General features: G+C 37.2%; 1 protein-coding gene across 31 annotated transcripts in view; it reads right to left on the reverse strand.

Moving 5' to 3' along the window:
• DLG2 (discs large MAGUK scaffold protein 2) overlaps positions 1-15,927 on the reverse strand; it is a 998,396-nt gene that overhangs the window by 251,604 nt on the left and 730,865 nt on the right. For 26 of the 31 annotated variants that reach the window (XM_042024069.1, XM_042024064.1, XM_042024068.1 and 23 more), the window contains 2 exons: positions 15,245-15,386; positions 1,435-1,590 (listed from right to left, as the gene is read on the reverse strand). In XM_042024069.1, the coding sequence (XP_041880003.1) occupies positions 1,435-1,590; positions 15,245-15,386 (298 nt within the window). Of the gene's footprint in view, positions 1-1,434; positions 1,591-10,166; positions 10,190-15,244; positions 15,387-15,927 lie in introns of those variants that run through there. The other 5 variants (XM_042024070.1, XM_042024071.1, XM_042024087.1 and 2 more) reach the window with 2 other exon arrangements.

The raw sequence follows: 15,927 nt of genomic DNA on the forward strand, positions 1-15,927 counted from the left end.
TATAACGAACTCTTGCATTGTCTCATTCTAAAACCTCAGAAGCACTGTCATGCACAGATAAATTACCCATACTTACACTATACCTAAAGAACCAGAGAAACTTTACTACTTTTTGCCCACTTATTCCATTTAAGGTAATATTTGCAGGGAAATTAAAATATTATGGGCAGATCTGTTAGTGCCTGGCACCCTTGTGCAGAGATTTACACCTTCATAAAACATTGTACTAATCAAGGTGTTTCACACAAACTTGCACTGGGCTGAATATCACTTTGACCGCTTTGATTAAGCATCTTTTTAAAAATTCTAGAAGCTACACAGTTTTCATACTAACAAAGTGGTATCTTCTGCATGGTTTTGCCACATTTGTAACACTCTTTGCTAGTGTTTGTCTTCCTACTCTTTTTAACGGAGCTTTCTATTTCATAGCACTGCAGTGCTGTTCACAGCTGTCTTCCTAATCCCTGGGGTTTCTTCCTGTTACTCTATCTTACATTAATTTATCATTTTACTTTCCACTTACACACTTCTGCTCTTCTCTTCCCACATTACTCTTTGCTTTGAAAAATGTTTTCTGTAGAAAATATCTATGATCAAAGCTCCAAACATAATTATTTTTCCTCCATTCTAGAATATAAAAGATGATAGAATTTTCCCTAACAAATTAAGCACTCTTGAAAAATTGTGCCTAACTCTTCCTCTATCTCCCAGATATTTGTTTGCAAATTGTTTACTACTATCCTTGTAGTCTATGGAAAAATAGTTGGGTTTTACTAGCATACAGTTTTGGATAGTCTGCTTTCCTTCATTAAATATTTATCAGGAGGTAACCACTGACAATGTTTTACAGAAAGATCTTCCATTATTTCAGTTATGGAAATGTTCGTCATTTTAGGCTTTCCTAACTGTTCTCTCAGAGCACAGCTAGCCTAAGGAATGCTAAATTTTAGATGCATTCTTAACCATGATTTGATGAGGGAGGTGATTATTTTTTGCTCTATTTCTTCTGAATGGCTTAGGCAGCTGCCCTATAAACCCAAAGATGCTCAGTGAACTAAGTATGCACAACAAAGGAATAAAGTGACTGATTAAAAAAAAATTACTACAGCTTTCAGTGAAGTCTTGGTCACTTTCCATACTCAAAGAGAAAAAAACACTGAATTCAGTTGCAAAATGTGGTACATATTATGTAACCTATTTTAGAACACCATTCCAATGGATCAAAACATTGCCTGTGTTCATCACTGGATTTTGGATGACCAAAATTATATACCACGGTAGCATGTATCTTCCAGTGGTGCAGATGTGAAAGCATGGTTAAAAATAAGCACAAGCTATAGAAAAAGATCTATGGTGAAGATGCAAACTACGAGATAAATCCAGTGATGTTCATGCACTCTAACAAAGGAGGTGAGGAAGAAGCGCATGCAGTACCTGGTGATCTCAGAGTCAGGGAGCAGGCCTACGTGGTAGTGGGGGTAGGGAGCTGTAAGAAGGAAGCTTTTGTCACACTCGACAGGGGAATAGTGCCTAGGAGAAGGTGGTTTATCACACAGTTTGTTCACAGTGCTGTAAACAGGTTCAGGAGGCCTGGTGATACAGAGACAAGAGTAAAAGATCAGGTGCATATTAGTTGCTGAGAATATAGAGAAAACACAGCAATCATTTTAAAAGCATGCATAGTATATCTATCAAGACCTTTTCAGTGGGGCTTTTCCAAGTAAAGTGCGCTGTTAAAGGAACTGTTAGAGTTTGATAACAGTAGTATGGCATTCAAGTAGCTGCATATAAAGATATACACAATACAAGTGGACCATAAAACTGCTCTCTGGGAAGTGTGGCACTTAAAGTGAGTATCTTGTCTCTGAAGTTGAGAAAGTGAGGCCATACTCTGCTTTCCCCCATACGCTGCTTTCTTTTCCTCTTTTTTTAATCTAACATTACTTCTACACAGCTTTTGGTATCTTAATTTTGAGCACAGCATAGAAGAAAATATGCTTGTTACCTGAAAAAGAAGTATTTTTTACCCATTAATTTATAATATAGATGAAGTACATATTACTTGTTAATACAACATACTCTTGTGTCCCAGTGAGCTGGGACTTTGCAAGTAGAGCTATTGTCAAATTGACCCATATCCTATAAAAACACTGATGGTAATAAACTCTGTGAGCAATTCATCTCATTGGCAGGCAATTCATTGCGTTTCAAGAGTTCTTTGCACTCTTTCCAGATTCAGCCTTCAAAATGTGATTATGCAGACCACATCTGAAAAACAGCTAACCTCATTGCCAAGGCTACTGCAATCGCACTTGCAGTGCTGCTCTAAGTTGCAAACAGCAGCCTGTGAAGTTAGATACAAAGAGTAAGATCTTAAAACTAAAATTTCTCCCCTGCTGCCTAGAGCCACCTGCCTGGGGGAGGCAATACTTACCACAACCCTCCCAGGAGCCGTCTGGGAGAGGGGAGAAGGGAATGCAGCCTTTTGTACCAAGCAGCCAGGGATCCGCAGGAGACGAACAGCAGCAGTTTAAAAAACAAACCCACACCACATCCCCAGTAAATCTCCCACCTTGTAATTTCCCTGACTTGGCCCCAGGACATACGTCAAGGCCCACTGGCAGAGTGAAACTCGTCTCATTGTTTCCTGACATTTCTGCTCTAGAGTGTCAAGGGTCAATTGCTATCATATCCACACTTTTGCCAGAAGATCCAGGGTATGCCACTGCCTTTAATCACTGTCATACAATATTAGCTAGATGGAAATCTTATTTCAGAAGCCTGAAAATATCAAGAGGCCGAGAAGTTAATGAACTTTTTTTGTTCTTCTGGCTGCATTATGCCTCACATGGGTGTGGGTTTTGCTGTGACTTTCACAGGTACCAGAATTTATTACAGTTGTGGATGTGCTGGCAGATACAGAGAACCTAATTTCCTTTGTTACCTTCTGGGTTTCTCCTTTGGGGGAAAAGGAGTAGCTGCTTTACTTAAAAATTGGTCTCACTCAATGCTAATAACATTATTCATAGCAATCTGACACATGATTTGAGAACTCTCTGCGTCTGAATTTCCCAGGGAAAACTTTACAGTTAAAGAAACGGCAATTTAAGATTACCAAATAGCAAAATAGCAAAGCTGTCACTCATTTGGTTATAAAGCATTGTGTCATGCACTCAGTAAAATCCCTTTAAAAACATTTAAGGTAGCAATCATTTTTTATCAGTATATTTCACTTGCTTTAGAGGGCTGGATTTAATAATTTATTTACTAAATCAATTGTTGCTTTCAATTAAAAGAAAATGCAGAGAAAAAATATTCAATTGCACTTTTTTCCAATACTGCCTTTTATTCCCTTAGAAACCACTTCTGCTTTTAGGCAATAATGAAAGAACAAGTACAAATATCAAGCATAAATGATACCTACTAAGAAAATCGAAGAAATATTGCCCCAGTGCAGGAAGATGAATAAAAACTGTACATTTCTCCACGGCTTAAAACACTAACTAGTCCATAAAAAATTTGTTAGTGTCCTATATTCAAGTTAATTGTCTTCTCTGAGTTGTAGACGACATCAGTGCTGCTACCCCTTGGATACACTGTGAATGCTCAAACTACACTGAGTCATCAGTCAGTGACCATCCAACCTCATGCTGAGACACAAATCATGCCACAGAGATGGATAGATATGAGGAATTTCTTTGTTAATTGACAGTTACAAGCTGCTTCTGAAAGCAGAATGAAGTCAAACATTCACCATCTACCTAGTTATTGAGACCAAATTAGTCCTTCAAGTATAAACACAGAGTCCTAACAAACTGTCTTATGAGGCTCAGCGAATTTTAAAACATTTAGCAAATGTTAGCATGTTTTAAAACATTTTTCAAACATTTTTCACTCCATTCAGTCTTGCTGGGTGGTAAAATAACAGGAAACTGGAACAAGTCTGAGTATAAAGTCCTGATATTACGTAAGTGGTACTGTGACCTAGTTACCATCATGTCCTCAGTATGTGAGCTGCAGAGAGAGGTCTTAAGGCTAAGAAAAGGAATTCATACTTCTTATCCTTTTAAAACTTGGACTCTTTGGTTAGAAGAGGATTCAGGGTATCAGCTAATTCCAGTTATGAGTGCACTTCTTGTAAGGCCTTTGAAATGGTCTGAGATCATCAAAGCCACCGAATTCCCATCAGATGCCACTCTCTTCAAGGTCATGGAGAACATGGACTGCACTGGTCCTTTAGATGCCTCTATCCTATTCAGATGCATAGGCTAACAACTGCCAGCTGCATAGCTGGGCTCTGACTGCGTTTTATTGGCACAGAAAAGCAAGAAATTGGAAAAAAAGCGCAGTACATAACATCCAGTGTCCAGGATAAGTATAAACTTATTTTCTCTCTCAATTTGGTTTAGAAAATATGAATTAAGTAGTGTAAAAAGATTTGAAAGTTGGGATAAAAAATATAAAGTAAAAGAATGATTAAAATTATATGGGGCACTGTTCTTCTCATACAAACTGCGTTCCATATAGGCCATTAATCACAAAATTAATATGAGATACTTGCTGCAACAGCCAGTCTTCAAATACCCTCCTGATTCTTCACCTTCTCTATGGCAAACTAGTACTTAACTACAATAGTACCCACCTACTCTGGAAGAAAACAATCCCCTATTTTAAAAAAAGAAGACTATGAAGACCACCTGGCTTTATTAAATAGTTTGTTCTAATGCTGCATTTTCTCATGTCATTTGTATGTCCCCTCACAGAAAGAAGAAAGAACTTCTTTCCAAAGGGATCAGCCCACCTGATAAATCCTGTCTCGCACATCCTCTCCAGTGCTATGACAGAGACAGATTATCCTCTCTCAAAGCATGGGATAATGAGAGTGCTATTTAGAAAGAGTTTTTAATGTGCCCTTCTGAAAAAATACAGCCAAGGTCACCTCAACTTTTCTTGCAAAAATAATTAAGAGCCAGATTGAACATAAACATCGAAGCCTTACACTATGATGCACTAATTCTTCAAATGAATTTAAAAACATGTAGCAAGCCATTTAGCATGCTTTAAGAAAAGTGTAAAGGCTAGATATATATTATTTAAGGACTGATTCATGGTAGTTTCTGTGCAATTGCATCACTTTCAGATACAACAGGTACAACTTCAGAGGTTTTACTTAAAAATAAATACTAAGAAGTTTTTGAAACTTTATTTGAGGAAGAACAAAGAACTATATTGTGAAATTTCTTTTGTCCATTATCTTCATTTTTGTTAACACCTTTGCATAAAAAATCCCCTTAAAATGCCAAATGTGTGAATATTACTGTATACATCTTCAATAACTGCAATAAATACTCTTTTAAAGAGTAATTATGTAATATGGATCTACTCTGAAAAATAAACTAACTTCTGCTGTAACTTATTAGTCAGATCTGCTTCCTTTCTGCCTTTAAACTGTTTATTTAGTTACAAACAGACATCCCTGTTCTCTTTGTCGGTGAGATAAAAACAAAGTTTTGTGATAAATGAGAGCAGCTACCACTAGGTCTGGATGGATAGCAACAATTATGTTAGCCTGAGAATCAGGGACACAACAGTAAAGGAAAGGCAACAGAAAATGTAAGTAATAAACGTAAGTAGCAACAGAGCATGGCTTGAACATGCCCCAGTAGATCAACTCACAGGACAGAGAACCGAATCACTCCATGCCGAAGGTAAGCTTTAAAATGGTAACATGAACAGCAGAGAGTCACTCTTCCAGCAAGAAAATAAAAAATAAGAAAAATTGAAAGCTGGAATTGTTATTCAATACAGATATAACAGCAGTGAGGCACAACTCTCACAGAAAGGTAGAACTAATTGGTGGAAAAGATAACAGTAACAGTGGGAGGTAGAAAATTCGTCTAACACTAGTTTTATTGATTTATTTCATAACAGATTGTGTAAAGAGAGTGAATCTTCCTTGTTGTTTGCAGTCCTAATTATTCCTTGTTTAGATCATCATTGTTTTGTTGTTTCAGGATGACTTAATTGAGGAACAGAAGTTATAAGAAAATGGCATTATTAAAAATCACTCTCTCCTCAGCATCATGCAGGGTCCTCAATTTAAAATCAACTTTTTTTTTATTGCAGAATCCTGTTTGGTAGGATTCAATTGACAACACATAGCACATTAAATGTTAACAGTTTCTGGTTTTAAAACATTTCAAAACCTTTTATGATATGGCAAGAAACTAGCTCAGCTCTCACAGCATATTAAGTATGCAGGGCTATAGCTGGGAAACAATCTGAGAGAAAATAAATTCAATCTGAGAGAAAATAAATCTCCCAATGGTACAAGTTTACAACTTTTTTTTTTTTTTTTAGTAGCAATTTTTAATTGTATCCAAGTTCCATAAAGACATCTAATACATTAGTTTTGCTAAAATAATGTTGCTGGGAAGTAGACAAAGAACTTTAAAAAAAAGTATTTCACTATTAAACCAAAAATCAATGGTAATTTAATACAAATAAACTCTTCCACTTCTAATAACCAGAGATTTATATATATATATATATATATATATTTATATATATATGCCCTTTGACTGAGTTTCTTATTCATATAACCTTCTAGGAGAACCACATACCTTATTGTTCAATAGGGTAATTAGAATTGAAAGTTGATTTTATTTCATAGGTTGTATCCTGTCAGTTTAAATGAGACCAAATGACTCATATGATGTGTTTTATTTCAACTACATGAAAGACAGAGGAGGAGTATGAAGAGCGGGAAGAAAATACCTGAAGTGCAGTACCTTAGTTCTTTCTGGAAATCCTAAAATTAATAATTTCTCAGCTTTTCTGTTATTAACTGCTGTTTTCATATGCCTTAAAGGTTTCTTTAACTGCAAAACAAGTGCTTTTTTAGCAGAGTCATGACAATTAGGGATTGCCTTGTTCCTCCTAACAATACTATTTTAACATAAAATATAAAATACTTGCTTTGCAAGTTAGCAGTTTCAAGCTTCAATCTAAGGAATGTGTGTCACCAAGGGTCCTCTTTAACGTTATATAGACAAACTCTTTTTTTTCCCCTTTAACTGAACATTTAATGTGTAACTTGAATAGTCTTCTTTTAACTAACCTTTTTTAAAAAACAATTCCTTAGATTGATCAAAGACTAAAACAAGAAAGAAATTTTATTCTGGGATACAATATTGGATTCAATATAATCATCAGGAGGGTTGCCAACTTAACAGCTAGAGATGAGAACTCTGCTTGTGAGAGACAGTGAGCAACCAGTTGCAGCAGCAGGCTGGCATCCTCCAGACGGACAGACAATGAACTAACATGACAGACTGCCTCGTGGGATCACACCCACATCATGCACCCCCCAGAAACCCTGGGTGCTTCTCCACTTTTCTAGAGAGAGATGGATCTCTATCTGAGCCTGATCCTGCCAGCACCTTATCAGCAGATACCTGCTCTGTATCTCTGTTCTTTGTGCCAGTGTACCTGCGCAACTATTGATTATCCCAAACCTCATCTGTCACTCTCTGAGGGATTTGCTGGTTCAGTAGCCTGAAATCCCTTCTGCACTGCTGCCCTACTCCAGTGGTTCTTCATGCCCCTTCACCTATTTTTCTGTCCTGTCCTGAATTCCCTTTCCAAATCCTAGTTTTCTTACGTGATTAAATACCAGTCTTCCCTTCTTGTGATTTCCATTCTCACATATCAATGACAAGTTATCCCTCATTTTCACACCTATTCTCACCATAATCCCTTGCCAGACACATTCCCCCTATTCCTCCAATCTCTTCAATGTTAAAACGTAACAGGACTGGGCATTCAGAGCACAGAACAGAATGACTCCTGACAGTGTTTCTGTGTCAGAAAGGGATGCAAGAAATAAGTAGAGAGGAAAACTAGCTTTGGCCATTTAATGCTGTGCTCAATCATGCAGGCTTTTTAAAACAATCTAGTCAGCATGACAAAATTGTGAGCAGCTTTGATATACTGCAGTGTGAGTACAGAATCTGAAAGAGTTCTACGGCAAAAATGTACCAAATACATTCTGGAGGATAAATGAACTGCAGTTTTCCCAAAGACTTGCATTTGTTGGTTTTTAGATAGCTTTTCATAAATGCATTAGAAATACCGTGTGGATTCAGTTTCATTGGCTCCTATAAATTAACACTCTGAGTCTATGTATGGAATAATGTGGTATTTAAAACATAATAGCACAGCCATTTCTAACACAGAATAGAACATGAACTCAGGCATGCAATTCTCCCTCGATCCTTTAAATGATCAAACCGCTACAGTTAAAAATAAATTCAATTTAATTATAATGGTGGCTAATTAAAATGACTTTAGCAGCAATAGATATATTTTACACTAAATTTTAAAGAAAAACAATCATAAAACCTTTGCTACCCCTAGATAAAAAATCCAGCCCCAGAAAAAAGCTAAGCATGAAAATACTAACTTGAACATCTAAGTGCCAAATTTGCAACTTATTTAATAAGAGGAATAAATAAAAGGCATCATCAGTCTTCCCAAACTACTACATATAGTTTATTCTCTTTAGGGTAGAGGTAATATGCTGATTTTGGGTTAGGCATGGTGAATGACTGTTGTGAGCTCGCAATTTCATGTGTTCCTATAACTCTATCAGTGGGCTTCTATGTATCTTTTACTCATCACATGCACGGTAACACTAAATGTGGTGTAAAATTCACTTCAAAGTTATACCTACAGCAGTCAAAGACTTTCTTTGTCTGGGAAACAGGAGTGTAAACTCTGCTCCCACAGAAAGACTGACAGGAAATGCAGCTAACCCCTTTCAGCAAATGGACACTTTTAAAACATGGAGAATATCTTGTGATCTAAGTCAATGCTAAAGATCCCAAAGGAGCAGTTTTCAGGAGTCATTGTTAAAAGGTGCAGTTCTTTTATCCTATTGTTTTGCTTTCTAAAACCATAGTCAGAAAACTGTTAATGATCATTTTGTAACACAAAACCAGTAATATTTGTTGTAATGGCTTAATAGTGGAAGGTCAAATCTGTGTGTCTATAGAAATTTAAAAGTGTTTCCATAAAATATTGTCAATTCAACTAGAATGCCAGATAAGTAAAGAAGAAATAGTTGAGGAATACTACTTTCAATGCAGGGGAAAAAAATCCCCTGAGACTTCAGCTTAATGGTTCTCTTTTCTCTCCCATCCAATTCCCAGCACCTCTTCCCCATCCAGAAACTGCTATTTTGCACACAAGCATGTAAAAAAAAATCAAACGTGCTTTACACAGCAAAACAGATAACTCAGCTTTTTCATCCATGAATCTTTAATATCTAGCCAGACTTAAATGTTAAAATGAATTTTTTATCAGCCGAAGCACAGAAGTTTGATATTACCATTATCTGAAGCTAAAAAGGAAGTAAAAACTCAAAATGGTGGTTCTTTATTTTTATGGAACTTTTCCTGTTGTTGTTCATTAAAGACAGAATAAATTAACATCTAAAAGCTACAGGATTTTTAGGCTATAATTTTAAGATTTCTGAAAATAGAAAGGCAGAAATATGCTAAAGAAAAAATTGTAACCTCTCTCTGCTGTATTAGTAACACATGTTCCACAAAATGACTAAAACAAAAAATATCTTTTTCTTCTTACTACCATATAAAATTTGGTTGGAATGCATCTCTACAGATGATTTGATCCAATCTTGTGCTCGAATCAGGACTATTGACAACACTAGATTTTACCTAGCCAATTCTTAAAAATCTCAAAGGGTGGATATTTCACAGCCCTTCATAGCAAGCACTACTCCAGCACTATTCTATCCCTCTCGTGTTTTAATTTCTTCTCAAATTCAAATCAGAAGATCCAAAACCAGTGCTTGTGGCCATTGGTGCTTCTCTACTCAGAAGAGTTTGGTTTCATCATCTTTGCTACTGAGTGCTTACAGGGTGCTCTTAGATTGACCCTTAATCTCCTCTTCACCACACTGAACAAGCCCCAACTCCCTCAACACCCTCCAACCTCCATGTGATTTAGGGCTCTCAGAATCTGTTGGACCCTCTCCACAGCCCTCCTGAAGTCAAAGAATGGGAATTGGTCAGAATCTTTAGAAAATAATGTATTTTTCTGCTGGCCATGCTTCTCCAAAGATAGCCTGGTATGCTGATTACCTGACTAGCAGTGAGAGTGCACTCCTGGGTCCGTGTTCAGCTTGGTGTCTGCAGTAACGTCCACGTCATTTTCAGTGAAGTTGCAATTCAGATGTTCATGGCCTGCACAAGTGTGTGCAGCTCTTCCACCTGAGATGCAGCCTTCTTACTGAACTTTATGAGGTTTCTGCTGGCCAAGTCCTTGAGTATATCAAGATCCCTTTAGAATACAGCTCTGCCATTTGTCATGTTAACCACTCCCTCTTTATTATCCTCTTGAAATTTGCTGAGGGTGCACTGTGTGTCATGGTCTAGGTCAGTGATGAAGATATTCACTGATGCCACAGGTATCCTGAGCTTCTCTGCTCATCACTGACCACTTGACAGATGCCAAGTGATGATCATTACCCTTTGAGCCTACTGGTTAAGTCAGTTACCAACTCAGTCTCTTCTCTTAGTCCAGTTTTCCCCAGCTTTCAAAGAGTGCTGTGGGAGACTGTGTCAAAAGCCTTACCAACATCATCGCATGCAAATGAGCATAGCCATGCTGGGAGAAGGCTAACGAGCAAGGTAATACAGCACACAATCCAGGAGAAACCCAAAAGGCTATCCATAAGGTTTCCAAACCATTACAAACCATATTTTCTTTCCAGCTATGATTAGCTGTGTATGTTCATCCAACACTTCCTCATGTTTGAATGAGAGGCTGTTGGAAGAGTTTTAAAGGGTGCTCCCCGTGTTACAGCTTTTCCTGCCCACAGATGAGGTGTGAGAAATACCTTTGCAGCCACTCCCCGTGACAACTAGTGGAGAAAAGGAATCACCATGTGCCCCTCAGCAGATCCCAGATGCACATTAGTGGGACCTATGACACGGGTCTGGTATGACTTTGGAGTCAGTTGTGTTTTCCCTCAGCAAAGAGGCATTCCTGCTCAAGGCAGCACCTGTGCTGTAGCACTGCTTGGTGAAGGGCAGCCACTCCTCTCCCCTCATCCAAGCAGTTAGAAATTTCATCAGGAAAGGCAACCAGTCTGGACAAGCACACAAACTGCTTTTAATCAATCTATGCTGACTATTCCAATTATCTCCTGGGCCCTTAAGTGCCTGGCAAAGGTGTTGTTAAATACTTCAGCTTTTTCTATATTATCTGTCACTACATTGACTTCCTTCCTATTCATCATCTTTTACCTTCCTCAAATTTTACCTTCAGTTTTGAAAGTAGCACACATCTGCAGAATCACTTTTATTTTCCTTTATGATCCTTTTAAGTCTTAGCTCAAATCAATCAGCTTCCTAATTTTGTCACTAAGCAGTCAAGCAATACTTGTTTATATCTTGCATATTAGGTCATCAGAAAGGTCTTTGCTCAGCCATGAAGGCCTTCTGCTGAGTCCCCCTCCTTTCTGCTCAACAAGATGGTTCCTCCCTGAGCTCTCAATAAGTTTTATTTAGAAATCATCCATCTTTCATGGGCCCTATGTTTCTGTGGCAGCATCCCAAGAGATTTTGCTAAGCAACTCTCCAAAAAGGCTGAAGTTTGCTTTTCTGAAATCTTAACAGTCATAACTTGCTGACTGTCTTTCTAGACTTCCTTTGAATCATGAACTAAGCCAACTCATGGTCACTCTGATCCCAGCTGTTATTTATCACAACCTTTGCCACGAGTTCTTCCCTTCTTATAGCAGCAGCTCAAGCAGAGAATTAATCCTGTTTCTCCCCTCTAGCAGCATCCCCAACAGGGAACGGTCAGCAACACAGTCAATGAATCCGCTGCATTGCCTGCACAACAATTTAATCTTACTAGGAAATAAAACAAGCAAGGTCTTACTTGCCATGTGTACTGATAGAATTATTTGACACATACTTTTCATCCACTTTTGATGCCACATTCTACTAAGCTGAACTTGTGTTATTTTATTTCATTTAAAAAGTGATAATTGCTGTAAAAAATACAGGAAGGCAAAGTTTCCATTCTGAGTAAATTTACAATAAATCCAGAAAAATGAAGAAGTAAATTATGCCCATCACTGATAGCATTTTGTACCAATAACACATGCAACTTAAAAAAATTCAGTAACTAAGAGACAACATCCAGCTTTGCTAAAATTTATGGCTGAAGATGATTTGTTACTTTTCTATCCCTTGTGCTCAGATTAGGCTATTTTTTGTATAGACTGAACCCAATTTTTTTCAGGCACAGATCCAATATCAGACCAAAAAAATACAAATTTTTATCAACAGAAACACTTGTTTTTGTTAGGAAAAATAGATGTATTTAGGTAAAAAAAACCCTTAGAACGGGAATGAACAAACAAAAAACTACAAAACCAAAAATCAGGAGGAAGTGGGCAAGATGAGTTGAATGTTCAACCATTTAAGCTTTACTGGTAGATTCATTATCACAAGTAAGTTAAAGGAAAGCTTGTCATCTGCCTCACTTGAATCACTTGTACAGAGAATTCCAAAATTGCAAAAGCCTTTTTTAGTGGAGAAGTTAGTGTTCCAAATATTTTTAGCTGGCACAAATGAAAATCCGCCAGAAGTGTTGCAAGACTGCATGGGTAATAAATTTCCTTATGTGAGCACAATGTAAATTAGCCCTGTAAACCGATTACAGCAAGAACCAGGTAGTTTTAATGGGTAGCACTGCAGCAGTTGGCAAACATCTTAATTATAAAACATTATGTGCGAAAACCTTAATGTAAATGCTGCAATCAGGGTGTCTATAGGTTTTACTAAAGTTATCAATATGATAATTGAATTCTCAAAAGATTTTGTGAATTGGTCAGCAACAAAGACTTCCCAAATATCTTGTTATTTTGATGGCAGACTCATCAGCAAATCCTATGGCATTTGAGAGAAAGAGTGCTTTCACTGTTCTGAGTTTATAGCGGTGAAAATGACTGCGAGAATTAACTGCTGCAGTTCAGTAGTCCCACTTGAATCAATAAGCAATAATTAGACACATGGACATTAAAAAAAAAAAAAACAATCTCAGTAGCATTCAAGGGTTAAATGGTTTGGTTTTTAAGGATAGAGATTCTTAAGTCATTTTTGTCAGAGAGGAAAACTGGTCTCTGGCTCTTGTTTGGGTGTCTCTCAGATGTACATGCATGTCCAGTGAGGAAATGCAGTGGCAAGAAGTGTCATTTGTCTCATGACTTTCTTCATTTTCTCTTTGTGCTTTTGTTTCCTGATGTAGCATATAGACTATTATCACTAATGAAATGAAGCTCATAATAGCCCCCTCCGTTTCAACAGGTCAGGGTTAACACTTGTTCAGAAATATGAGATTTCTGTCTGATTTGCTCTGTGGCATTCAGAGCCTGCTCCTATCACTTGACACCCTTATTTCTGCCACTGCCACACATCTGTCACAGAAGGTCATGCTTGTAGAGTCAGCCTCTCCTGTCTATAGTGCCAAAGCCACAAGAAGACTTTGGATATCAGACCTTCATTAGGCAACACATTAACCTGGAAATCCAGATGGGAAGAACACAGGAGAGAAGTATTTCACAGAATACATACAGCTTCTCTGGGCATTCATTTTTTCCCACAAATAATACAAAATGGACATTGGTGTGAATACCTCAGACAAGAAACAGACCGTGCCAAAATTTCATTTTTCTCTCAGGAGCTAAACCAGCACAACTAACTTGTTTAAAAACATCCTAAAAATATCAGCATAGGAATGCAGCTTTCTCCCTAAAAAAAGGTCAAAAGGACATACTTATTAATTTTAATACATATCCTGCATGTTTTTTGGTAGGCTTTCTACTGGATATGTGCTAAACTATTGGGCTAAGAGTGTCACTGCCTTTCCTTCTATGACTATTTTTTCTTTTCTTGACTTTTTTTTTTCCCCCAGAAGTAACCAGGAAGTTAAAATCAGCTACATGGAACACAAAGAAACACGACTAATAATACTTCTTTGTCACCTTACAAGCCTTCTAACTGTTTAAATGGTCTTCTAATTGCCAGGACAGCTTATCTCCCTTTTTAGGATTAATCCCTTCACTTTCTGTGACTTCGTGATGCCCTTAGCTATTATTTACTTTAAAGGCTGCAATTTTTTTTCTGTTTTTAAACTTTGCTAACTCTTTCTCAGCAATAGTGGTGCTGACATCTCATTACAGACTAAGACAATTGAGCCCTACAAGCTTATTGACAAAGCCTTCATCATTGTAATCCAGGTATTTTAATATTGGTATTCTCCCTATACGTGGGTACTTGAGAAATTATGACATTGTTATTAGATCAGGTAAAACCTTGTTGCAGATTTAATGAAATTAATGTTTTAACTATTAATTAAAAATGCAACTTCTTGGAACCATTCAGGGAAAAGTCATCCTAATTGAATGTCTCACAAGTTGAAGGAAATCAGTTTCAGCTTTGCATCCTCAATCAAAACAAAGGAGAAACTCTTTTAGACAAGACAGGGAAGAAAGGTGTGGTTTCCACACAATTATGTCCTGATTAAACACTGTATCATGATTTAGTTACTCTGAATCTGTCTGATCCAACAAGTTAAGCTGCTTGAGATAGTAATCACATGCAACAAGAAAAATGAAATGCAAATTAGTGGGTTATGAAGCTGATGAATATGTAAGTGGATGAGATTCTTTGACTTGCAAGACACAGCAAGTCAGGTTAGAGGACCAGAACAGCCTCCTCCTAGCAAAAAAAAAAAAAAAAAAAAAAAAAAAGATCTCATTTTCTGTGGCATTAGACATTATAATGAGGGCTCATTTTACAAACTGAACAACTTCTGTCTTCTAGGTGAATGGTAGTGCTCTTCAAACACAAAGATAAATACATACTATCTCATCAGTGACATTCAGTGCTCATCTAAAACAAGGCATAAAAGAACCCTCCCAGCCTTTTCCTATATGTCTCTTCTACCTAGGAATTAACTACACAGATAAAATTCTGTTACTGTACTTCCATATAGTAGTCACAATTCTTTGGGGATTATTAAAAAAAAAAAAAATCTGAATAGAAATGTACAGTATGCTGTATTCTATTAGAGATGCACTGAATGCTTTACTTATATTCTTTGCAGTTGCATGAAAGGCAACAAATAAAGAGAAGCATCTGACCTGGTGTAGTCGTCCTCCACAAGCATGTGCTTTGGAATGGGTGAGTATCTTCCTGGTGAGATAGGGGCCAGGGATGCCTTGTACTCTAAAGTGCCATTGTTTCCAGAAGAGAGTATATGATTTTCCATTGGTGGAGAATAAGCTGATGGTAAAAAATTAACATTTCTAGTCAGCAACTTTCATGTTTCATTAGAGGTCACAAGAACATAATTTTTTTTTAAGTACCAAGAACATGTTCAATACTGTAAATAAGACCAAAACAAACAATCCTTGTTTGAGAGAGCTTAAAATACAACAAGAAAGAATTAACAGCTGGAGTTTTGCTGAAAATAATAATAATAATAGTAGTAGTAATAATAATGCTGGCTCATTTGCAGGGATTTACTCTTTAGAGGATACTTAGTTCCTGAGAGGGAGCTTGAATATGGTCTCCTATTTGGGAGACAGGAGACATTTTCTTCCCTTCGGACTAACTCGCAGAAGGAAATGCAATTAGGAAAGAATGAGATTAAAAGCACACTCCTCTTTTTGCCTGCAGTGTGCACCAATGGGAGTAATATAGTAAGAACTCAATGCAGGATAAGAGCAGGAATATTATGTGTGGCAAGAATTATGTATACATTCAAAGCTGTGATCTACCAAAGGTGCCCAAATCTCCAATATAATTGAAATTTCAGTATCAA

Source organism: Corvus kubaryi, unplaced genomic scaffold, assembly GCF_017639235.1.
Source record: "Corvus kubaryi isolate FWS band 111438036 unplaced genomic scaffold, C.kubaryi_AGA036_p1.0 37260, whole genome shotgun sequence".
Classification (NCBI taxonomy): domain Eukaryota; kingdom Metazoa; phylum Chordata; class Aves; order Passeriformes; family Corvidae; genus Corvus; species Corvus kubaryi.